This window comes from Hemitrygon akajei, chromosome 18 (assembly GCF_048418815.1).
Source record: "Hemitrygon akajei chromosome 18, sHemAka1.3, whole genome shotgun sequence".
In the NCBI taxonomy this organism is placed as follows: domain Eukaryota; kingdom Metazoa; phylum Chordata; class Chondrichthyes; order Myliobatiformes; family Dasyatidae; genus Hemitrygon; species Hemitrygon akajei.
Window position 1 is genome coordinate 75,881,765 of NC_133141.1, and position 24,654 is coordinate 75,906,418.

The 24,654-nt window shown below is 43.4% G+C and overlaps 1 protein-coding gene across 1 annotated transcript in view; it reads right to left on the reverse strand.

The window, feature by feature from the left end:
• Positions 1 to 1,282: 1,282 nt before the first annotated feature.
• naglu (N-acetylglucosaminidase, alpha) overlaps positions 1,283 to 24,654 on the reverse strand; it is a 46,460-nt gene continuing 23,088 nt past the window's right edge. The window contains exons 4-6 of the mRNA XM_073071828.1: positions 16,904 to 16,989; positions 11,154 to 11,410; positions 1,283 to 4,691 (exon numbers count right to left, since the gene is read on the reverse strand). Coding sequence (XP_072927929.1) covers positions 3,487 to 4,691; positions 11,154 to 11,410; positions 16,904 to 16,989 — 1,548 coding nt within the window. The 3' untranslated portion in view covers positions 1,283 to 3,486. The remainder of the gene's footprint in view (positions 4,692 to 11,153; positions 11,411 to 16,903; positions 16,990 to 24,654) is intronic.

A 24,654-nucleotide genomic window follows, 5' to 3' on the forward strand; every position in this document is an offset into this window, starting at 1 on the left:
GGTGTGGGATAAAAGCTGAAATATGCAAGAGGGGTGTGTGCTCAAGGTGACCTGCTAAGAAGTTCGAGGATTGTGGAAGGATCTGCCAGTGTAAGTGGTAGATGCGGATTCGATTGTATAATTACAGGGAAGCTGTAATTATGTTACATGTTACATGAAGCATGTTCCTTTAATTACATTGTACAATCGGGTCTTTCATTTTTTGGCTGTTTAAAATAACAATTCAGTTGATTTAGTTAGGCTTGTTTTAATAGCCAATAGGATTTGCCTTGTTAACCTTTTGTCCATTAAGATGCGCTGGTACATTCTAGAGGGATCGGGGTGAGGGGGGAAGAAATAGGGAGAGAATAAGGTCATGAGACGTGGAGGAGAAATAGTAGGGCGATAGTGGGGATGAAGAAGACGGGGCAGAAAGAGGAGAGAGGAATAATGCCGGTATTTATTGTTTAATAACCCGTGATTTCTGTCTATTTTGTGAACTCATTTGGAAGGACAGATACTGCTGTCGGAAAATCCTCATCCAGACAAGTTTCACGGAGAATGTAGGTAACTTGTAATAAGCTAATTATCACACGACCTTGGAGAAAGTTCTGGATGCCTTGTTCTTGGATATCTATTCATATTTCGCTTGGACTAAGTTTTCAAGCAGAAATGTTCAGTACCTTGAGAAAACGATGTGAAGCAAATCAGAGCTCCAACGATTACCTGTCCACTATGGGCTAATTAATAGATGTGTAATTGTCACTTTTATTTATTTTTGTTGGCTATAGTTCAAAATATTTTGTTAGTGCAACTTTAATCTGAGCTTATACACATGAGATATTGTTTTCTGGTGAACTGTAAATTTGCATCATGTCCGTGTTCATACAAGTAACATTCCTGCTTCCCTGTAAAGGAACATTCAAACCTTCATCTGTTGTGTTTGCCCTGGTCATGGTTATTCATTGAAAATGGCCTTCCCATCATTATTCCCTGTTCATTATCCAGTGATGGTGCTAGTAGCTTGCATTCCTTGTAACAATTAACTCATTAAGTACTACCATGAGAGGCTGACAATTATTATTTCTCCCTTTTTGTATTTGTACAGGTTGCTCTCTTGTGCGTGCCGGTTGGTGTGGTGTGTCATTGATTCGGTGCTTGTTAATATTCTATGGATTGAGTACGCCCACAAGAAAATTAAACTCAAGGCTGGAGATGGTGACACGCATGTACTTTGAAAATAAATTTACTCTGAACGTGGCATAATTCTGGGAAAAAGACCAGCACCATATAAAACAGCAGATTTAAAAGATTCCTGGTATTTTATTGGCTGCGGTTCCGCATATCCTAAAAAGGACGTCATTATTCAAAATACATCCGCATTCATTTCAAAAATAAATCATCACTTTTTTTTTTAAAAACAATGCTTCGCTGGCATGCACAAGGCTTCAAAGTGATCAGTTATGGCAGCATGACCTGAGTGGATCACTGAAGCACAGTCTGGAGAGAGTGTTGCTAGTAGCAGCCACTCGACTCAATATCCTCAGGTTGTCTATCGATACAGAGTGGACTTGAACAGTTAGAGTTACACACTTCAAAGGAAATCTAAATAATGATTGCCTTTCTGATTGAGGTAGACATGTTTACTGTGAATGTTCTGTGGGAAGATACAACACGGCCTTGGGACCAAATTGTCCACAATGACTGAGATTTTCATCCCAGCTCAACCTATCTGGAAACAGGTCCTTGGGTTAAATTGACCACACAGACTGAGATACTCATCTAAATTAATCCCACTTGGCCACCTTTGGCCCATATCCTGCCAAAGTGTTCCTGTCCACACAACTGTACATATGCCTTCCTAAAAAGTTGTTATTGTACCTGCTTCAGCCACCTTGTCTGGCAAGTTTCTTTCAAACATGGACCGCCCTCTGCACCAAGAAGTTGCCCCTTTGGTCCCTCTCCTAAATCTTTCCCCTCTCACCTTAAACCCCTGGCCTCGTGTCCACTCCTCTTCCCTGGGGAATTCTTCATCCAAGCCCCTCCTGATTCTACACATCTTCATAGGGGACCTCTTCCCTAGGGGAATCTCACAGTAGAGATGCTGGAAGAATGGAGAAAGGAGGAGAGGAACCAGAGAGGTTCTTGTGCTTATCTGGTTTGAATACCATTTACGATTCCTCAGTCCACTTCCCTATCTGGTCAAGATTTCCCTGTAATTCTGATAAATTTCCTTCACTGTCTTATGACACCATCAATTTCAGTGACTTACTAACCACATCCAAAATTCAAAGGCAAGCTATAAGGGAACACAAAGTCAGCCACATATTGTCAGGGGATTATATTGTGTTTGTAAACAAGTTTATCTTTGGCACCCTCAATACCATTTCTATTTGATACAGAAGTAAACAGTGATAAAAAGCTACACCAAAAAGGAAAGGAGTTTTCTCCCTCGACATTTGGTACGGGAGTAAATACTGAATGGAACAGCTCAGCTTTCAGAAAGCTACACCTAAAAGGAAAGGCACTTTTCCCCCGCCTCATTCAGATAATTAATGACTTCCACACAGTAGTTTGGAGAGAGTGCAGCATTGTTCTCCAGCGTTAACAAGTTAGCCTCCATCAACCAGACCCTGACTGGAGATGATTGACCCGAGTCTCTAAGCAAACAGCACGTTTTCGATCCAAACACCAAGTTGGTTCCAGGTGGTTAAAACAAGTTAATCAAAAAGCTGAATTTTGGGAGAATTCGACTGAATTCTTAGTTCTGATGGTAGTCTGTGGTATTCCAGTGGGATTTCTATATATGATACTTACAGAGGGACTGTGGCTATTGTTCTCTGAGACTGATTACTGTTTTGCAGTACAGTTGGCAAAGACTACTCATATCATATATCTTACATACACGAAGAGTAATCAATGGATTAAATGACCGTGAAGCAAATGGACTCTGTGTGTGGGTTCTATCTCCCAGTCTGTCAACGTCTGCAGATCTAACACCTCAGAGAGTTAGCGTGAAGGTCTATACCCCTGATGACAATCAGTTTTGATGGGGCCTATTTCATCTTAGCTTTCTGCGCTGTGTACTTAGATGGTATGAAATGGTTTCTACATTCTCCGCATGTCTCTTCTGCTTAGGCACAGCTCACTTATCCCAGGGTTTCAGGGAGACAGTAATGATCCGAGAAGCACGACAAGAAACCTTTGTTGGAGAAAGCCCCTCTGACGTTGACAGTACTCAGAAGGGAGCAATAAATTCTATAAAGTGCAGAGGGCATGGAGCCATTTCATGGCTATAGAACTGAAGTGCTAACCCTTTGAAGAAATATTACAAAATTTAACTATTATACACCGGGTTTATGGAATGGGTATTAACATTTCTGTCTGACATCCACTTTAGCTGGAAGTTGCTCTGTAAATCCTGTCAATCACATCACAGCCAAGCAAAGAAATCACTTTCAGGTTAATCCTTACAGATCATTATTGCGGTCAAAATCAAATTTGTTGTTAATTATTCCTTTTCATTGCTTGGGGATAATATTGCAGAAAGATTTTGTTTGCAATCTCAATGGTATTTCCTACGGGTTTATCTGGGTATTTCACTTTATTTATGATAAAGTTTTGTTCTACTTCAAAGACCATTTGGTTAAAATGGGCTTGACTGAATGGAATTTTCATTTTAAGACACCTGATCAGTGTTGACACAAAGAGTTCCCAGCGGGCTGCGTAGTAATCCTTAACCAGACCTCCCCACTGCTTGTTAGCATAATCCAAAAGATTCCCATCTGGCCCCCAAAGAGTAACCTGACTCCGGGCATTGAATTCGTACAGGTTCGCTTCCTTTTCAGTTGCTGCCAAGGACCGAGCTGTTTCTATCCAATGGCCCAGTAAAAACTGGCCGTCACTGGACAAGAGGCTATCAAGATCGCGGAGCAGATTATGAACTAAAGTGTCTCCCGCAGTCCACAGCTCCACAATTGAATATTGCGAAAAAGCCTTCTTGATATCTTCGTAAAACTCTGATGCTAGAAGTTGCACTGACTGCCTCGTTAGATCAACGAGATCATATCTGAAGGTATCACTGGAGTTCAGCTCAGAAACAGCTTTTTGCATTCGATCCCACGCTTCGTAAACGTCAGTCTTGTTATACCACAGTGCTGTACTCAGTTTGAGAGAGGGCCTGTGAACTAATGGGCTTCTGTTGTGGTTTTGCATGTAGGAAGTGTTATTGTAAACACTTCGGAATAAGAGCAGCCAGGCAGCTGCCGCAGCGTCATTCCTCTTTCCGTACCGTCTCCGAGCGTAGGACATGGCCCACTCGGTGAGATTTAACGGCTTTTGGCACCAGCTGATTTCATTCATCAGCTCATACACCACGTCGTTCTGTTCAATTCCCTCGGGAGTTATTCCGGTCCCCACCATGGTGGAATTCGGAAAAGCCCTGGCTTTGAAAGGGCCTCTATTGATGCTTTCCACCGTTCCGTACATCCCTGTGTTGCCACCAAAGTTGTGCAGCATGCACCAGATGAACGGCTGTCCATAGAACGACTCGGTGAGTGAGTAGGCTGGCTTGCTCTCGGCAAACAAATCCAGAATAATCATCCGCCCCAAGGGCACTCCATGCAACAAAGCCTTCACCTGGGTCGGCCCCCAAAACGACGGCCTGTTCAGAAAAAGCCATCCTTGCATAAGCCATATTGCCGAAGGGTCCACTGTGAAAAAAGAAACACATTACAACTGTGTAGACCGTGCAAAATACTTACTTATGCAGTTTTAAACTAATTGTTTATATAAAGAGGATATATTGTTATTAATGACACCACAGTCAAGGTTGATACGGTGATATAGGTAAGACTGTAAGACCATTAGACATTAGGCCAGTCAGCCCATCAAGTCTGCTCCACCATTCCATCTTGGCTGACTTACTATCCCTCTCAACCCCATTCTCCTCCTCCTCCCTGTAACCTCTGACACCCTGACAAATCAAGTACCAATTGACCTTCGCTTTAAATATACCCAATGTCTTGGCCTCCACAGATTCACCTCCCTCTGGCTGAAGAAATTCGTCATTTCTCTTCTAAATGGACATCCCTCAATTGAGGCTCTGCCCTCTCGTCCTAAACTCCCCCACTAAATAAAATGAAATATCTTTATTGTCATTGCATAGAACAGCTTGTCATGCACCAGTACAGCAAAAGTGAGTTTGCAACTCTCGTACTCAATGCTATAAAACAAATAAATTAACAATAAATAAAATCAAGTAACCAGCCAGTATAAGCAATGTCCAGCAGTACAAAAGCGCAACTCAGATGCACAACAGCCATAAAACCAGTATTAAAAGTAGCAATATAACAAATTTATGGATGATGCTTGATCGATTGGTTCAGAGCAATTATAGCTCTGGGGAAAAAGCTATTTTTCAGTCTGGAGGTGAGGGTATAGACAATCTTTTAACGTCTGCCAGATGGAAGAAGTTCAAACAGATGATTGCATGGGTGTGTATTGTCCTTACAGATGCTTGTAGCTTTCCTTAGGCAGCGTGAGCTGTAGGTGTCCTCCAGGGCTGGGAGCTGTGTCCCTATGATCTTCTGTGCGCTAGAGACAACCCGTTGAAGTGCTTTCCTATCAGCTGCTGTACAACTGAGATACCACACAGAGATGCAGTATGTTAAGATGCTCTCTATGGTGCAGTGGTAAAAGGTCACCAGCATCGGTTCAGGTAGACCAGCTTTCTTCAGTGTCCTGAGGAAAAACAAGCGTTGCTGTGCTTTCTTAACTATTGTTGTGGTGTTAGTGGACCATGTAAGGTCTTCTGAGATGTGTATTCCCAGAAACCTGAAACTGGACACTCTCTCCACTATGTCTCCATTAATGTAGACTGGAGCGTACTCATCATCCCATGACTTTGATTATGGGACTCAATACACAACCTTGTGGTGTACCAGTGCAAAGGAAATATCCAGTCTAACTAATCCCTTCAATATCCAAAAGGTTTCAATGAGATTCCCCCCCCCCCCCCAACATTCTTCTAAACTCTAGTGAGTACAGTTCCAACGAATACTCCTCATATGTTAACCCTTTAATTCCTGAGATTATTCTCATGAAATGTGTTGGCTCATGGCTAAGCGGATAAGGCATCGGTCTAGTGATCTGAAGGTCACTGGTTCGAGCCTCAGCCGAGGCAGCGCGTGTGTGTCCTTGAGCAAGGCACTTAACCACACATTGCTCTGCGATGAAACCGGTGCCGAGCTGCATGGGTCCTAGTGCCCTTCCCTTGGACAACATCGGTGGTGTGGAGAGGGGGGATTAGCAACATGGGCAACTGCCAGTCTCCCATACAACCCTGCCCAGGCCTACACCCTGGAAACCTTCCAAGGCGCAAATCCACGGTCTCGCGAGACTAACGGATGCCTAAAATTCTCATGAACCTCCTCTGAGCCATCTCCAATGCCAGCACATTATTTCTTAGATAAGGGGCCCAAAACTGCTCAGAATACTGCAAGTGCAGCCCGACCAATGCCTTATAAAGCCTCAGCGTTACATCCTTACTTTTGTATTCTAGTGCTCTCGATATGAATACTAATGCATTTGCCTTCCTCACCACTGACTCAACCTGCAAGTTAACCTATCGGGAAGCCTGCACGTAGACTCCCAAGATCCTCTGCAACCTTTTGTTGAATTTTCTCCCATTTACAGAACAGTCCATGTCTTTATTCCTTCTACCAAACTGCATGACCATACACTTCATGACACTGTACTTCTTTGCCCATTCCCCAATCCAAGCCCTTCTGCAGACAGCCTACTTCCTCAACACTACCTGCCGCTCATAATCCTCTACATTCCCACTAACTTTTGCTATATTATTGCTTTTAAGTTTTCTGACTTCCCTTGTCAGGCACAGTTGCCTCACCCTCCCTTTGGAATACACTCATGCCTCTGTAATTCCCTTTACTCCACTGAAATATTAATACATCTGACTGCATCTTCTCCCTCTTCTGCAGGGTAAATTCTATCAAATTTTGACCACTGCCTCCTTGGGGTTCCTTTACCTTAAGCGTAAACATTCATCTCCTGAATCAAAACTGGTTTATTGCACAAAACCCAATCCAGGATCGTCCTTCCCTGAGTGAACTCAGCCACAAGCTGCACTAAAAAGCCATCTCATAGGCACTCTACAAATTCCCTCTCTTGGGAACCATCTCCAACCAGATTTTCCCAATCTACCTGCACATTGAAATTCCCCATGACGATCGCAGGATTCCCTTTTTCACATGCTTTTTCCATTTCCCATTGTAATTTATAGCCCACATCCTGGCTACTGTTCAGAGGTCTGCATATAAAACACATTAGGGTCTTTTTACCCTTGTAGCTTCTTAACTCTACCACAAGGATACTACAACTTCCGACCCTATGTCACGTCTTTCTAAGGATTTAATTTCATTTTTTACCAATACAGTCACCCCACCCGCTCTGTCAACCTGCCTGTCTTTTTGACACAATGTGTACCCTCAGATGTTAAGGAAATTTCTAAGGAGCTGCAGCTTGATATACTTGGAGTTATCCGAGAAGCTGGAGGTCTCCCAAATTTCCCACATCTCACACAAGGAACGTATCGCTACTTCTGGTTCTTTTCTCAGCAGACTCGCTATGTACCAACAGGGAAAAAAAATACCTACCAGAAACTCTCTTACTTCGGACTTCCACCTGTGCTTGCCCAAGCCTAGTCTCGGGTAGCAATTCCTGGATTGCCACCTGTGCCACGTGCCAGTGAGGGTACAAACAGGATGATTTGGCAACCTAATACGTGGCTGAGAAACCTGTGCCATGGGCCATGTTCTTGGATCATTGGGATCTCTTCTGGGGGAGGTATGGCCTGTGATGGGTTACACTTGAACTCGAAGGGGATCAATATTCTCACAGGCAGGTTTGTTAGAGCTGTTCCAGAGGGTTTAAACTTATTTGGCTGGGGAGGGGGTGGGAACTGGTGTGAAGGGACTCAATAGGACGGGTAGTGAAAAAGAAAAGATGGCATGCAGTCAGACTGTCAAGAAAAGGCAAGCAGATGATGGGACATAATTGCAGCCAGCAGGGTGAGTATCAGAGCATTACAGATGCAGAATCAAAAAAGGGTACAAATGCAGTACTCAAAGTGTTATATCTCAGTGCACAGAGTACAAGATACAAGGTACAAGGTGGATGATCTTGCGGCACTTTTATAGATTGTCAGTTATGATTTGTGACCATCACTGAATCGTGGCTAAAGGATGATTGTAGTCCAAGATTGCATCGGAGGGATAGGAAGGTAGGCAGAGGGGGTAGTGTGGCTCTTCTGGTAAAGAATGGCATCAAATCAGTAGAATTGGAAGCCATAGGATCGGGAGATGTTGAATCCTTGAGGGCTGAGTTAAGAAACTGTAAGGGTAAAAGGACTCTGATGGCAGTTACATACAGGCCTCCTAACAGCAGCTGGAAGGTGGACCACAGATTACAACAGGAAATAGAAAAGGCATGTCAGAAAGGCAATGTTAGGATAGTCTTGGGAAATTTTAACATGCAGGTCGATTGGGAAAATCAGGCTGGTAATGGATCCCAAGACAGCGCGTTTGTTGAATGTCTACGAGATGGCTTTTTAGAATAGTTTGTGTTTGAACCTACTAGGGGAACAACTGTACTAGATTGGGTATTATGTAATGAACTGGAGGCAATTAGGGAGCTTAAGGTAAAAGAACCCTTAGGAACCAGTTATCACAACATGATTGTGTCCAGCTTGAAATTTGGAAGAGAGAAAGTAAAGTCTGATGTGGCAATATTTCAGTAGAGTAAAGGAATATACAGTGATATGAGAGAAAGGAAGCGCCCGAAGTAGATTGGAATTAAGATGCCGGCAGGGGTGACAGCAGAGAAGCAGTGGCGTGAGTTTCTGGGAAGAATGGAAGGTGTAGGACACGTGTATTCCAAAAATGATGAAATACTCAAATGGTAAAATAGTACAACCATGGCTGACAAGGGAAGTCAAAGCTAATTTAAACACTAAAGAGAAGGCATTCAACAAAGCAAAAATTAGTGGGAAGACAGAGGATTGGGAAGCTTTTAAAACCCTACCGGGGGGGGGGGGGGGGGAGGTAAATAAAAGCATCATTAGGAGGGAAAAGATGAAATATGAAAGCAAGCTAGCAGACAATATCAAAGTGGATAGTAAAAGTTTTTTTGAAGTATATAAAAAATAAGAGAGATGAGAGTGGGTATAGGACCGCTAGAAAACCAGGCCAGAGAAATAATATCAGGTGACAAGGAGATGGCAGATTAACTAAATGAGAACTTTGCGTCAGTCTTCACTGTGGAAGGCACTAGCAGCATGCCAGATGTTCAAGGGTGTGAGAGAAGAGAAATGAGAAGTTCCTCTTACAAGGGAGAAGGTGCTCAAAAAGCTGAAAGACCTAAAGTTACATAAATCACTCAGACCAGATGAACTGTAACCCTAGGGCTCTAGTGGTAGAGATTGTGAAGGCACCTGTAATGTTCTTTCAAAATTCACTGGACTCTGGCAAAGTGCCAGAGGACTGGGAAATGGCACTCTTTAAGAAAGGAGGAGGTCAGCAGAAAGGAAATTATAGACCAGTTAGCCTGACCTCAGTAGTTGGGAAGATACTGGAGTCAATTGTTAAGGATGATGTTACGGACGTCTTGGTGACACAGGACAAGATAGGACAAAGTCAGCATGGTTTCCTTAAAGGAAAATTTTGCCTGATGAACCTGTTGGAATTCTTTGAGGAGATTACAAGTAGGATAGATAAAGGGGACGTAGTAGATGTTGCATATATGGACTTTCAGAAGACCTTTGACCAGGTGCCATACACGAGACTGCTTACCATGTTATTACAAGACAGTTAGCGGCATAGTTAGAGCAATGGCTGATTGGTAGGAGGCAGCGCGTGGGAATATGATGATTCCTTTCTGGTTGGCTGCCAGTGACTAGTGGTATTCCGCAGGGGTCAGTGTTGGGACCGTTTTTTTTGCCGTATATCAATGATTTGGATGATGGAATTTAGCTTAGTGGCTAAGTTTGCAGATGATACAGAGATTGGTGGAGGGGCAGGTAGTGCAGAGGAAACAGGTAGGCTGCAGAAAGACTTAGATTAGGAGAATGGGCAAGAGAGTGGCAAATTAAATACAATGTTAGAAAATGCATGTTCATGCATTTTGATAGTAGAAATAAATTCTGCAGACAGTTTTTTAAAATGCGGAAAAAATCCAGACATCTGAGATGAAAAAGGACTCGAGAGTCTTTGTGCAGAAAAACCTAAAAGTTAACTTGTAGGTTGACGTGCTGGTGAGGAAGGCAAATGCAATGTTAGCATTCGCTTTAAGAGGTCTAGGATATAAGAGCAGGGCTGTGATGCTGAAGCTTTATAAGGCAGTGCTGAGGACTCACCTTGAGAATTGTGAACAGTTTTGGTCTCATGTAAGAAAAGTTACACTGGCATTGGAGAGGGTTCAGAGGAGGTTCACCATGATGATTCCGGGAATAAAAGGGTCATACGAGGAACGTTTGGTACCTCTGGGTTGGTACTTGCTGGAATTTAGAAGGTTGATAAGGGTATCCTGGATGGAGTGGATGAGGAAAGGATGTTTCCCATGGTGGAGGAGTCAAGGACAAGAGGGCACAGCTTCAGAATAGAGGGGCATCCATTTAAAACACAGAGATGCAGAGAAATTTCTTTAGCCAGAGGGTCATGAATTTGTGTAATTTATTACCACAGGCTGCTGTGGAGGCCAGATCTTTGAGTGCACTTAAGGCAGAGATTGAAAGGTGCTTGATTGGACACGGCATGTAAGGTTACGGGAAGGCCCGGGATGGGGATGAGGAGGGGAAAAAGGATCAGCCATGACTGAATGGCAGAGCAGTCTTGACAGGCCGAATGGCATAATTCTGCTCCTGTAGTATGGTCTTCTCGTCTAAGCCTGTTGAGCCAAAGACAGACCACTCTAACAATGCCCCTACTCCAGCACTGGCTGCTCCACTTACACCTTTCATTTTATCGGCCCCGCAGTGATGGCAACCTGCTGAAAAGCACCCGAGCTCTTTTTAAACCTCGCGCTACGTCACCAATGAATGACCTCTCCGGGCTGATTGCCACCTGCCGAGAGAAGTACTATTTTAGTTCAGATCTTACCTTGTGTCATTGACTTGAAGATTGCATTGCTGATGGAAGATAAATATTGAGGATCTGATGATTGTGGCGTCATTTCATTGAACGCATCTGCACTGTAAATATGGTCGGTACCAAACTCCTTAATCAGCTCCAACAGGAACATCTTGCCAACTTGTTTGAAAACGGCTGATTTTGGGTCCAGCAGATAGGAGCAGGAGTACGTACAGTTCAAACGCCCCCAGCTCCCAAGCCTTGTGAAGATTTCTTTTGGAAATAATCTGAAAAACAGTTAAAAACAGAAAGAGCACTTAATTGCATCACGGAACTGTGATTTCAGCTCTCATCACCAAGCTAACATCTGGAAAAACAAACCTTATAGAACTGTCCTTCCCGTTACCACTGCACTGGTTTAGCGATGCTGAGAATTAATCACAAATTTAAGTACAGATGGGAAAGAAAAGGTTTCAGCATATGAAGCCAGCACAGCACCACCTCTAATTCCTTCAGAGTTTGCAGTGATCTGGCGTGACTTCTAAAACTTCAACTTCTGTAGTTATGTAGCTGAGGGTGTATTGACTGGCTGCGTCACAGCCTGGTATGGAAACACCAATCCCCTTGAATGGAAAATCCTGCAAAATGTAAAGGAATTGGCCCACTTCATCACAGGTAAAGCCCTCCTCACCACTGAGCATGAAACACTGTCACAGGAAAGCAGCATCCATCATCAGAGACACCCACCACCCAGGCCATGCTCTCCTCTCATTGTTGCCATCAGGAAGGCGGTACAGGAACCTCAGGGCTCTCACCACCAGGTTCAAGAACAGATATTACCCTTCAGGATCCTGAACCAGTGGGGATAACTTCACTTGCCACACCACTGAAATGTTCCTACAACCAATGATCTCACTTTAAGGACTATCTCGTTATTTCATGCTCTCATTATTTATTGTTATTTATATTTTCATTTGCAGAGTTTATTGTTTTCTGCTCTCTGGTTGATCTTTCATTGATCCTGTTATAGTTTCTATTCTATAGATTTGCTGAGTGTGCCCGCAAGAAAATGAATCTCTGGGTTGTATACGGTGACATATATGTAATCTGATAATAAAATTTACTTTGAACTTTCGATTCCATTCTGAAACTTTGCTGAAACTTGGAACCCTGTCCCTAACCCAATCAATAAATTCATTATTGGTGGAAGCCAACTTGGCAATGATCTAGAAACGATAGAGAGGATGAAAAGTTTTATAAAGGCTGATACTGTGACCACCAAAAAGTGATCATCTACTCTTTATAATCATTACTATAATGAAAGGGTGGTCGAAAAGAAAATGGTAAAAATTCAAATAGAACAATCTTTAGATCAGGGGTAGGCACAAGAGACTTTCTAGCATGCGTTGTTCATTAATTTGAGGCAAAACATAACTAGATGTATTTAAATGGATAATTCCTATATTTCAAGTTTTTTTTATGGCATTTATCTGGCCCACCGTCCGCTCATTAATACGCAATCCGGCCCACAGAGGATAAAAGGTTGCCGACCCCTGCTTCAGATTAAGACCCCTACCTTCTATAGCCTTCTGACACCAGTCTTTTTCAAATTTATTTGACAATTACAAGGCCACTCTGGTACTTTGTTAACATAGTCAAAGAGCTCAGAAATTGGCCCTCAGCAGAACTGGTCCATGACGATCAAAAAAAAACCCAACTCAGCTACTGACATTTCCCCATATTTGGCCCATATTCCAGTAAACCACGAATTCCCAAACTTTTTTTAATTCCATGGACCCCCTACCATTAATGGAGGGTCTCTGGACCCCAGGCTGGGAAGTCCTGGTATAAACCTTTCCTCTCCATGCACCTGTCCCAAAAGTCATTATATCTGCTTCAACCACTGCCAGGTATCTTCCAACACAAAGACTAAGGGTGGCAGCAAGATGGGGGATGCTTAGATTAGAAGAGACCTCCAGGAGCACCACAACCTTGTCGTGGGGTTTGGAGGCTTGCGTGCCTCAATGACCCGGAGAGATACACTGGCTGGAGTCAGGGCTTCGTGCTTTGACTCTTGATAGGATCACCTATGCCAAATAGGTCAAGGGGTAGAGACCGGACTAAGAGCGGTCCACTGGTCCTCCTGGGGGGGGGGGGGGGGGTTCAGTTCAGGGCTAACTGTTCAGTTCAGTACTGGAGAGTCTAACATCGGTAGCTGAGCGAAGGGCGCTGAGTAGGCTACGGTCAATTATGGAAAACTCTGAACATCCTCTACATAGCACCATCCAGAGACAGAGAAGCAGTTTCAGCGACAGGTTACTATCGATGCAATGCTCCTCAGACAGGATGAAGAGGTCAATACTCCCCAATGCCATTAGGCTTTACAATTCTACCGCCAGGACTTAAGAACTTTTTAAAAGCTATTATTAATGCTTTTTGAGATAGTGATTTAGATGCATATCATATTTTTTTACTGAGTTAAGTATTGTATGTAATTAGTTTTGCTACAACAAGTGTATGGGACATTGGAAAAAAGTTGAATTTCCCCATGGGGATGAATAAAGTATCTATCCATCTATCTATCTATCTATCTAACAACCCTGACTGGTCAAACAAAATTTGTTTCAGAAACAGCAAATGAAAAATCCTTCTATACCTGAGTATGACGGCATTCCTGAGTCTCCACACTGGAACTGCTCGACTGGCAGTAGTGAAGAAGCTACTGACACAATGAAGGAAGCCCTGAACACTGCTAGAGATGGAGGACCTTCATCGCCACCCTAAACGCCAGCGGTGTAACAGGCAGCAAGTAAATAATGGGTTTTTTACCGTCACATGTACTAACATAGCAGTGAAATGCTCGTCTTGCGTACTGTGCATACAGATCAGATTTTAGGTAGAACCAGCTAAAATAACAGGATGCAGAAAACAGACAAAAGCGCAGTACAGGTAGACATCAAGGTCATAAGAGGTAAAAACAGTCACAGAGTAGGGATACGAGCAGTTTGTTTCCAACTGTCCGTGCTGGCTGCGTTTCCCAGCAAGCTCGTTCCCCCCCCACCTCTGCCTTCTGACCCATAGCCCTCTAAACCTCCTCTATCCATAAACAGTTTTTAAGTGTTCCTTACATGGCCGTGACTGTGGAGTTCAGCTGTAGCAGTCCTGAACGGGAATTATATGATGAATCCCTCGGGGCTGTTTGCAGAGTCACCGCCCATCACCGCCCTCTCGATCTTCACTGCTCAGCCACCAGTTCAGGCAGCTTATTCCAAATACGCACCAGCACCACTTGAATGAAGAGGCTGCCCCTGACGTTCCTTTCAAGTCTCTCGCCGCTGATCTAACCATCTAACAATTACAGCACAGAAACAGGCCATCTCGGCCCCTCTAGTCCATGCCGAACACTTACTCACACCTAGTCCCACCGACCTGCACTCAGCCCATAACCCTCCATTCCTTTCCTGTCCATATACCTATCCAATTTTACTTTAAATGACAATAACGAACCTGCCTCTACCACTTCTACTGGAAGCTCGTTCCACACAGCCACCACTCTCTGAGTAAAGAAGTTCCCCCTCGTGTTACCCCTAAATTTTTGCCCCCTAACTCTCAACTCGTGTCCTCTTGTTTGAATCGCCCCTACTCTCAATGGAAAAAGCCTATCCACGTCAACTATCTATTCCCCTGATGCACCATCAATAACTCTGGGAGACTGGAAGGGAATGATAGGCTTTTATTAACAGTGAAAAGGGAGCACGACATCTCGAAGATTGAGGGAGGAGCAGTGCCCCAATCACCTTTATACTGGGGTCTGTGGGAGGAGCCACAGGAGCAGTCAGTAGAGGGGCGTATCCAGACAGGTAGATAGATAGATAGATAGATACTTTATTCATCCCCATGGGGAAATTCAACTTTTTTCCAATGTCCCATACACTTGTTGTAGCAAAACTAATTACATACAATACTTAACTCAGTAAAGAATATGATATGCATCTAAATCACTATCTCAAAAAGCATTAATAATAGCTTTTAAAAAGTTCTTAAGTCCTGGCGGTAGAATTGTAAAGCCTAATGGCATTGGGGTGTATTGACCTCTTCATCCTGTCTGAGGAGCATTGCATCGATAGTAACCTGTCGCTGAAACTGCTTCTCTGTCTCTGGATGGTGCTATGTAGAGGATGTTCAGAGTTATCCATAATTGACCGTAGCCTACTCAGCGCCCTTCGCTCAGCTACCGATGTTAAACTCTCCAGTACTTTGCCCACGACAGAGCCCGCCTTCCTTACCAGCTTATTAAGACGTGAGGCGTCCCTCTTCTTAATGCTTCCTCCCCAACACGCCACCACAAAGAAGAGGGCGCTCTCCACAACTGACCTATAGAACATCTTCAGCATCTCACTACAGACATTGAATGACGCCAACCTTCTTAGGAAGTACAGTCGACTCTGTGCCTTCCTGCACAAGGCATCTGTGTTGGCAGTCCAGTCTAGCTTCTCGTCTAACTGTACTCCCAGATACTTGTAGGTCTTAACCTGCTCCACACATTCGCCATTAATGATCACTGGCTCCATATGAGGCCTAGATCTCCTAAAGTCCACCACCATCTCCTTGGTCTTGGTGATATTGAGACGCAGGTAGTTTGAGTTGCACCATATCACAAAGTCCTGTATCAGTTTCCTATACTCCTCCTCCTGTCCATTCCTGACACACCCCACTATGGCCGTGTCATCAGCGAACTTCTGCACATGGCAGGTCTCCGAGTTGTATTGGAAGTCTGATGTGTACAGGGTGAACAGGACCGGAGAGAGTACGGTTCCCTGCGGCGCCCCTGTGCTGCTGACCACCGTGTCAGACCTACAGTCTCCCAACCGCACATACTGAGGCCTATCTGTCAAGTAGTCCACTATCCAATCCACCATGTGAGAGTCTACTCCCATCTCCGTTAGTTTGTGCCTTAAGATCTTGGGCTGGATGGTGTTAAAGGCACTAGAGAAGTCAAGGAATGTAATCCTCACAGCACAACTGACCCCCTCTAGGTGAGAGAGTGATTTGTGCAGCAAATACGTGGTTACATAGTTTACCACACCCCCTCATAATTTTAAATACATCTATCAAGCCCCCCCCTGCTACACCCTTTATATTAAATCTTGATCTTAAATCTACACTCTTCCTGTTTTTAAGCAGTCTCCCACCACCCAGAAAAAAGGCTACAACCTTTCACCCAATCTATGCCCATCACCTTGAACACATCTATCAGGCCCTCTCTCAGTCGCCTACATTCCAGGGAATAAACTCCTTGCAACTCAGATCCCCAAGTCCAGGCAATATCTTGGTGATTATTTTCTGCACATTAGAGTTCAACAACATCTTTTCCAGTACAGGGTGTCCAAAACTGTACACAGTACTTCAAATGTGGCCTCAACAATTCCTTGCAACAACTCCTCTACTCAATCCATAAAGGCCAGGTCCTGTACCGGCCTGACTGGGCACCATCTGTTCACTCGAAGGGAACATACAGCACCTGTGGCACCACTTTCAGGAAAAACATCTTCCTGTATGTTCCTATCATCCCTCCCTGTACTAACAGTGGCCCCTGTTTCTGAACTATCCACAGCCATTTAAAACTTCCACAAATCTTCTTTCACAGATTTTAACATTTATATAAATGAATTCCAATGTTCTCAGCTATTTATAGATTGCTTCTGTAGAAACGTTGTAACGTAGGGCTTCCAAAGTCAGTATTGCGAGTGAAGTTTTCAAAAGAACAAATTGCTACCTACCTGAGGAAGGAAGCAGGGACAAACCCAGCAAAGGCAGGGAGCACTGGCAACATTCCCAACGATCTCATTCGCTGGAGGATCTGATGCTGTCGGGGGGGGGGAGAAAAGCCAAAAAAATAATCAGAGTAGATTTGTGCTGCAGTTAACAAATTCCATGCATAATTATTTTAAACACTTTGAAGCAACAAGTCACATAAAAATTACAAGTTAGGACAGGCACCATCTCCTCTGAGTCAGACTCTTTGAAAAGGGCAAATGCACTGTTTCTATCCCAATTACAGGGGTGAGACATATTCCACTAGGCATTTAAATTCTGTCTCTTTTTCTGCGGCATTATCTTAATAGCATTAATGTGACAAATCAATGATAAAGACAATGGGGACCATTTAGTAAACATGGTCAATTAGGGGTAAAAAGTTAACTTTAAGAAGATCCTTATGTTTCTTAGTAATGTGGCATTATCAAGAGAACATATTGTAAGAGATGGCTAAATGAAATAGAGCCTTTTATTTAATAAGCCTTTTGTAAAGTGCTTGCGACCTTGGTGTGAAAGAAGTGCTGCAGAGATCGCTGATGTGGTGTAAGGTAGAGAACAAACCCACACTGCTCATGAGGTCCAGGCAAAATAGTCCAAAGTGTAAACGGGGCCACGTTTAAACCTGTCAGGGGAGAGAGAAGGGATTTCCGATGTCTCTGACCCAGAGGCAGGGTTTCAACCTAAAACATCCACAACTCCTTTCACCCACCCACAGATGCCTCTCGACTTACTGCTCTAAAACTTGCAAGCAGTGAAATTAGCTGTTTGATGTGGGACAGGGAGCAGTTAGTAAAGATGGCGCCAGACGGTTTTGTAGACTCAGGCGACTGCTTACAGATGGTCCACAAAACAGTTTATTCTTCCTTTCTCATGCCTTTCTTTCCCTTTCAGGGTGGCTGGGATTCCACAGCTGCAGCTCAAACTACCATTGTATGTAAGCTGTGGGTTTTCGCAGTCTGTAAAAGGTGCACCTTTGGGAAGCAGCCCCGTAGACAACTAGGTTCCCCGCCGATTGAAGCATTGTGGGAGACTGAAACATATTCTCTTTCTCTGTCTTCGTTCTTGTAAACTGCTGGTCTCCCTCTCCTCGTTCTTGTAAGAGGGATCTCTCTCTCCCTCGATGGAGAGCAAGCCCATCTGGGATACCGAGTGCTGGGTTATGGATGATAGTTTTTGCTGGCCTCTAGGTCAAGGTCTTCTTTGGGGGCTTTTGCTGGTGCAAGTGGAAGGGGGGAGAGGAGGGAGAGGTGGAGGGCAGATGTTTCTGCTTGTGCATGGGAGGGGAGAGGGGGGCCTTTGGGGTTCTGATGTTACTACCTTTGTGGATGTCTTTGTGAAAAGTAGAATTCCAGGTTGCATAGGGTAGACATTCTCTGATATTAAATTGAGCCATTTGAACTGTGGTGTTATGCTGGAAGCAAACAGCCAACAACACATTATTTTCTACCAAGATCTAGACTTCAAAACAAAAAAAAGGTTAGAAATTTGATTTATTATCTAATTATCAAAGTATATTACATACAGCCTTCAGATTCATCTCCTTACAGGCAGCCACGAAACAGAGAAACCATAAAGAACCCAAGAAAAAAAAACTGTCACTCAATGCACAGAGAGAAAAAACACACAAATTGTGTAAACAATAAAAGCAAACAGCATTCAGAACTGAAGTTTAATGGAAGACACGAAGCCAGACATTACTGCAGCCGGTGCAGGCCACAGCCTCAGTTCAACGCAGAGCTGAACAAATATCACAACACCACACAGACACGAAGCCGGGCATCACTGCAGCCGGTGCAGGCCACAGCCTCAGTTCAACGCAGAGTGGAACAACCATCACGGGACCACACAGACACGAAGCCGGGTATCACTGCAGCCGGTGCAGGCCACAGCCTCAGTTCAACGCAGAGTGGAACAACCATCACGGGACCACACAGACACGAAGCCGGGCATCACTGCAGCCGGTGCAGGCCACAGCCTCAGTTCAACGCAGAGTGGAACAACCATCACGGGACCACACAGACACGAAGCCGGGTATCACTGCAGCCGGTGCAGGCCACAGCCTCAGTTCAACGCAGAGTGGAACAACCATCACGGGACCACACAGACACGAAGCCGGGCATCACTACAGCCAATGCAGACCACAGCCTCAGTTCAACACAGAATAAACATCATGGACACTAATCAAGAGAAACCAAAGCGATCAGAAGAACTGTGTCACGGAAGCTAACAAAGTCAGCGACAGAATTCGAGATGATCAGCGTGGAAATCCAGTTCCATGAATCACCTGAACAGCAAGAGAGCAACATGGATGAAATAGAAAAGCTCAACCTGAAAACAAAACAGTCTGTAATGAATAAAACAACACATTTTTCAGTAAGCAGAGGATTGCTAAGGAGAATGTGCAGGTCAGTGGGACTAGGTGAGAATAAGTGCTCGGCACGGACTAGATGGCCTGTTTCTGTGCTGTAATTGTTAGATGGTTTATATGGCAAATAAGAACAATGAGAAATCATAAACACGAGAAAGTCTGCAGTTGCTGTAAATCCAAAGTAACACATGAAAATGCTGAGAAGCTCAGGTCGGGCATTGTCCAGGGAAATGAATAAACAATCAACGTTTCGGGCCAGAACCCTCTCTCAGAACTGGAAAGGAAGGGGGAAGATACCAGAATTTAAAATAAGGTGGGTGGGAGGTGGGGCAGTTACAAGGAGGCAGTTACATATCCTAAGGGGGCAATAGGAGAAACAGAAGTTGTTGGGGGGAGGGGCATTCAAGATTCTTGAGGGGATGTGGTAAGTGGCACGCTAACTTGAGGCGCGAGACCTGACTGGCCGTGTCAACTCACTGCCATCGCCACATCTGAAAGGCATTCCCAGTTTGTTATCTTTTTAACTTAAATTTAGCCCTGTTAATGATGGATAAATACATATGCCCCACTCTGAGTCCAAACTCTGCTAAGAAACAGAAACTACGGGAAGTGTGTCAATACAGTGTTACATAACTGGAGTATGGTTTTATTCCTTTCTCATCAGATCAGTACACCCCATGTGTCTAATTTGTAATACTGTACTGTCTAATGAAGCCATGAGACCATCAAAATTGCAGGAACAGTTCTGTAAAAGACACCCTGAAAGACCACTTATGGTATTACTCAGTTCCAGATGATGAAAGCAGCATTTGAAAAGCATTGCACACTCAAGTCATTTGCCAAGAAAGGTAAAAGTACCTTGATCATGTTCTCATTGCTTCTTTTAACATTTCCAAAATGATAGCAGAGTATGGAAAATCTCATACAATTGGTGAAAGATTAATCATGCCTGCTCTATCAGAAGTGCTTACCACAGTTCTTAAAATGGATACCAGTATTTTAAAATCAGTTCCTGAGAAATAACCCTGCAGCTCATCGTATTGACGAAATGAGTGAAGACTTTGAGATTCAACTATGCACAGAGATACAAAAAACAGAACTTGGAATACAACTGGATGAGTCAACTGTGCGAGATGAGGCACTGCTAATAGCATATGCATGATTTGTCAAAACTGGAAAAGTTTATGAAGAGATTCTCTTTTGTAAAAAGTTAAAAATGACAACAGAATATCAATCAACGACGGACTCACAATGTATATTTAGGACAAAAGTATTCTGATTAGTAACATTATTTCTTGTTGGAAATAATAGATGGAGCACCATATATGACAGGTCGCCACTCTGGTTTAGCAGCATTTATGAAAAAAGAAATTCCAAGACTGTTTGCAATCCATTGTGCAATTCATCAACAACACCTCACAGCCAAAAACCTCAGACAGCGACTTTTTTCACACATGACTTGTAATATCTGCTGTCAACAACATTAAAGCTCATCCATTAAATAGTAGAATATTTCACCAGTTATGCCAAGATAACATTGAAGAGTTTGAAAGCTTGCTTCTTCACACTGAAGTGCGCTGGCTGGCAAAAGGCTGCTGCTCAAAACGTTTCTTTGATCTTTCTGACACGGTGATTGAATTTTTGCGCAAAATCAGCAACAGTTTGGGGAACAAGACTGAATACCTAACCGATCTTCTGCACGACAAAATGAACATTCTAAATATAAAACTGCAGGGTGAGAATTTCAATTTAATCCACTAAAAATGCCGAGTCTACTTTTATTGGAAAATTGGAAATACATTGGGAGAAGAATGTTTTCAGTTTTCCTGCATGGCAAGTATGACTCTCTCTTTCACAAACAGTGATTTTGCAAGAGTACTGCTTACACTTGGATTTTCTGAATTGATTCAAGGATTTGAACGATCTGGAAATTCCAGACTAAGTAATTAACCCAATTCTTTGCAGGGTGGGAGAACACAAAGCGAGATTGCAAGAAGAAATTATTGAAATTCAGAATGATGAAGCAGCAAAACAGCCTTTCAAAAAAAATGTCAGCTTTTGCAGTATGTGGCTACATTGTCATATGAAGTTTCCTGGTCTTTGGAGAAGAGCCAAACTGTTCTTCATTGGATTTCCATCCTCCTACCTCGTCGAAAGAGGCTTCAGTGCAGTTCAGTGAGGACTGAAGGCTTTTGTTGTCACAACTTGAACCAGATATTTCAACTCTTGCTAAAAACCATCAAGCTCAAGGATCATGTACAGCACCCAAGTACTGTGTAAGCTAGGCTTAAAGGCATAAAAATTTAAAGCAGAATCATTTTTTTCATGTTACCATATGGTAGACATGATGGGGGTATCGGGAAGTATATTGTGCCCAAGAGGAGCATTGGCAAGTATGAAGGTGCTTGGGGGAGGGGAGGGGTGGGGTGGCGTTGGCAAGGATGAAAGTGCTTTAGGGGGCTCTGGGCTGAAAAAGATTGGGAAACACTAATAGGTGAAGCCAGGTGGGTGGGAAAGGTCAAGGGTGGCAAAAGAAGGAATCTGATAGGAGAGGAGAGTAGACAATGGAAAAAAGGGAAGGAGGAGGGAACTCAGGGAGAGGCAATAAGCAGTTGAGGAGAGTCAAGATATCTGAGTAGGGAATACAGGAAGGGGGCAGGATTTTTTTTTAAACTGGAAGGAGAAACTGATATTCTTGCCATCAGGTTGAAATGCTTCTCAGAAATGTATACACGTCTACAAGATCTGTCCTCATTCTCCTATGGTCCAATGAAAAAATGTCCCAAAGTGCCCAATCTTCCAGAGGAGATTGAAGCAAGCAAGGCTCCCCCCCCCCCCCCCCCACCCATTTTAAATTAATTTTACAGGAGAGCAAGTTGCATCTCCGTCTGGTATGGGAGCATTAGAGCCTCAGACCGGAAGTCCCCACAAAGGACCATGAGAACAGCTGAGAGGATTATAGGGGTCTCCCTGCCATCCATCGGGGACATTTATCAGAAGCAGGACCCTTAGTATCGAGGATCCCACCCACCCATCCAGCATCTTCTTTGACTTTCTACCATCAGGCAGGAAGACTCTGATGTATAAAGACAACAACAGTCAGGGTGGGAAACAGTTTTGTCCCTCAGGCCACTAGGCTCCTAAACTCCCTGCCACGTCATATTCAAAGTGTCACTAGTTAATCTGTTCCATACCTTACAGAATTTAATTTATGAACTTTAGCTAGCTATTCATGTGTGATTCATCTGTAGATTTTATCTGTACCTTCATAAGTCATTGTGCATTATGCGTATTGCTGTGCTTCACACCTTGGTTCGGAGAAACGTTGTCGAATTTTTATATACACACACACACATATATATACACATACATATATACACACACACATATATATACACATACATATATACACACACATATATATATTCATACATAAATATGAATATATATGTATATAGTATATAGTATTTAACTATATATGTATATAGTTAAACTTGACTTGATCACCCTCCTGCACTCAGTCCCTTGAAGCCCAACAACATCCTCTTAAATCTTAACTATATTCTTTCCAGCATAATATTTCCTAATCCGAAAATTGAACAGAATATTCCATGTACAACCACACAACATAACATCCCATCTACTATACTCAGTTCTCTGAATGATGAAGGCCAGTACTTCACCCCCGTTTACCCATGACATCAATTTCAGGGAACTTTACACACCGGTCCCTCTATCCTACAACACTCAAGGCACCCCTACTGTTCACAGTAAAATTCCAAGCCTCATTTTTGCCCAAAATGTAATACTGCGCAAAGCTAAATTAAATTCTAATCACCGTTACTTGGTTTACCCAGCTGATCAAGATCCCACCCTTCACTCTGAAAACCATATTCACTGCCAACATCACAATCTGCAAACTTACTAACCGTGCTTCATAAATTCTCATCACAATCACAGACATCTAACAATACTGTGATCTACAGGAAACACTAGTCACCAGCCTCCAGTCCGAGAAACAATCTTCCATCATCACCCTCAGGGACCTGTCATCAAGGCATTGATGGCTCCGATTCCCCAACTTGCCACATCTGCCTTTGACCTGTGGCACCTTTCTCAAAGGTTTTACTGAAGTCCAAAGAGACCACTTCTAATACTCTACACTCATTGACCTTCCTATCATGCGAAACCTTGATCAAAGGTGAAGTCCACAGAGACTGCATTTAATGCTCTACACTCATCGACCTTCCTACCACGCGAAACCTTGATCAACGGTGAAGTCCAGAGAGACCGCATTTAGCGCTCTACACTCATTGACCTTCTTACCATGTGAAACCTTTATCAAAGGTCTTACTGAAGTCACCAGAGACCATGTTTAATGCTCTACATTCATCGATCTTCTTGGTTACTTCTTCAAAAAAAACTCATATACTTGAGACATGATCTCCCATTCACAAAGTCATGCCACTTACCCCCTCATCAACCTGCCTTTCCAAATGCACGAGGCCTAGTGCTCAGAATCCCCTCTGGTAACTTACCATATGATTAAGGAGCAGAATTAGGCTATTTGGCCCATTTTGTCATGACTGATCCATTTCCCTCTCAGCCCCAATCTCCTTCCTTCCTTCCTATAACCCTTCATGCCCTAAATAATCAAGAATCTATCAACCTCTGCGAAAAATATACCCAATGACTTGGCTTCTACAGCCACCTTTGGCAACAAATTCCACAATCACCACTCTCAGGCTAAAGAAATTTTTCCTCATCTCCATTCTAAATGGACATCCCTCTATTCTGAAGCTGTGCCCTCTGGCCCAAGACTCCCACACCATAGAAAACATCCTCTCCACACCCACTCTTATCAAGGTCTTTCAACATTCAATAGGTTTCAATGAGATTCCCCCCTCATTCTTCTGAATTGCAATAAATACAGGCCCAGAGACATCAAATACTCTTCCTGACAAGCTGTTCAATCCTGGAATCATCTTCGTGAACCTCCTATGAACCCTGCCCAATGCCAACACATCCTTTCTAAGATAAGGGGCCGAAAACTGCTCACAATACTCCCAGTGAGGCCTCACCAGTGCTTTATAAAGCCTCAACATTACATTCTTGCTTTTATGTTCTAGTCCTCTCAAAATGAATGCTAACATTGCATTTACCTTCCTCACCACCAACTCAACCTGCAAGTTCACTTTTAGGGAATCCTGCACAAGGACTCTTCGTTTGAATTTTCTCTCCATTTCTTCTTCCGAAGTGCATGACCATACACTTCCCGACACTGAATTTCATCTGCTGCTTCTTTGCCCATTCTCCTACCATAAATATTTGGCTTACTGGTTTATA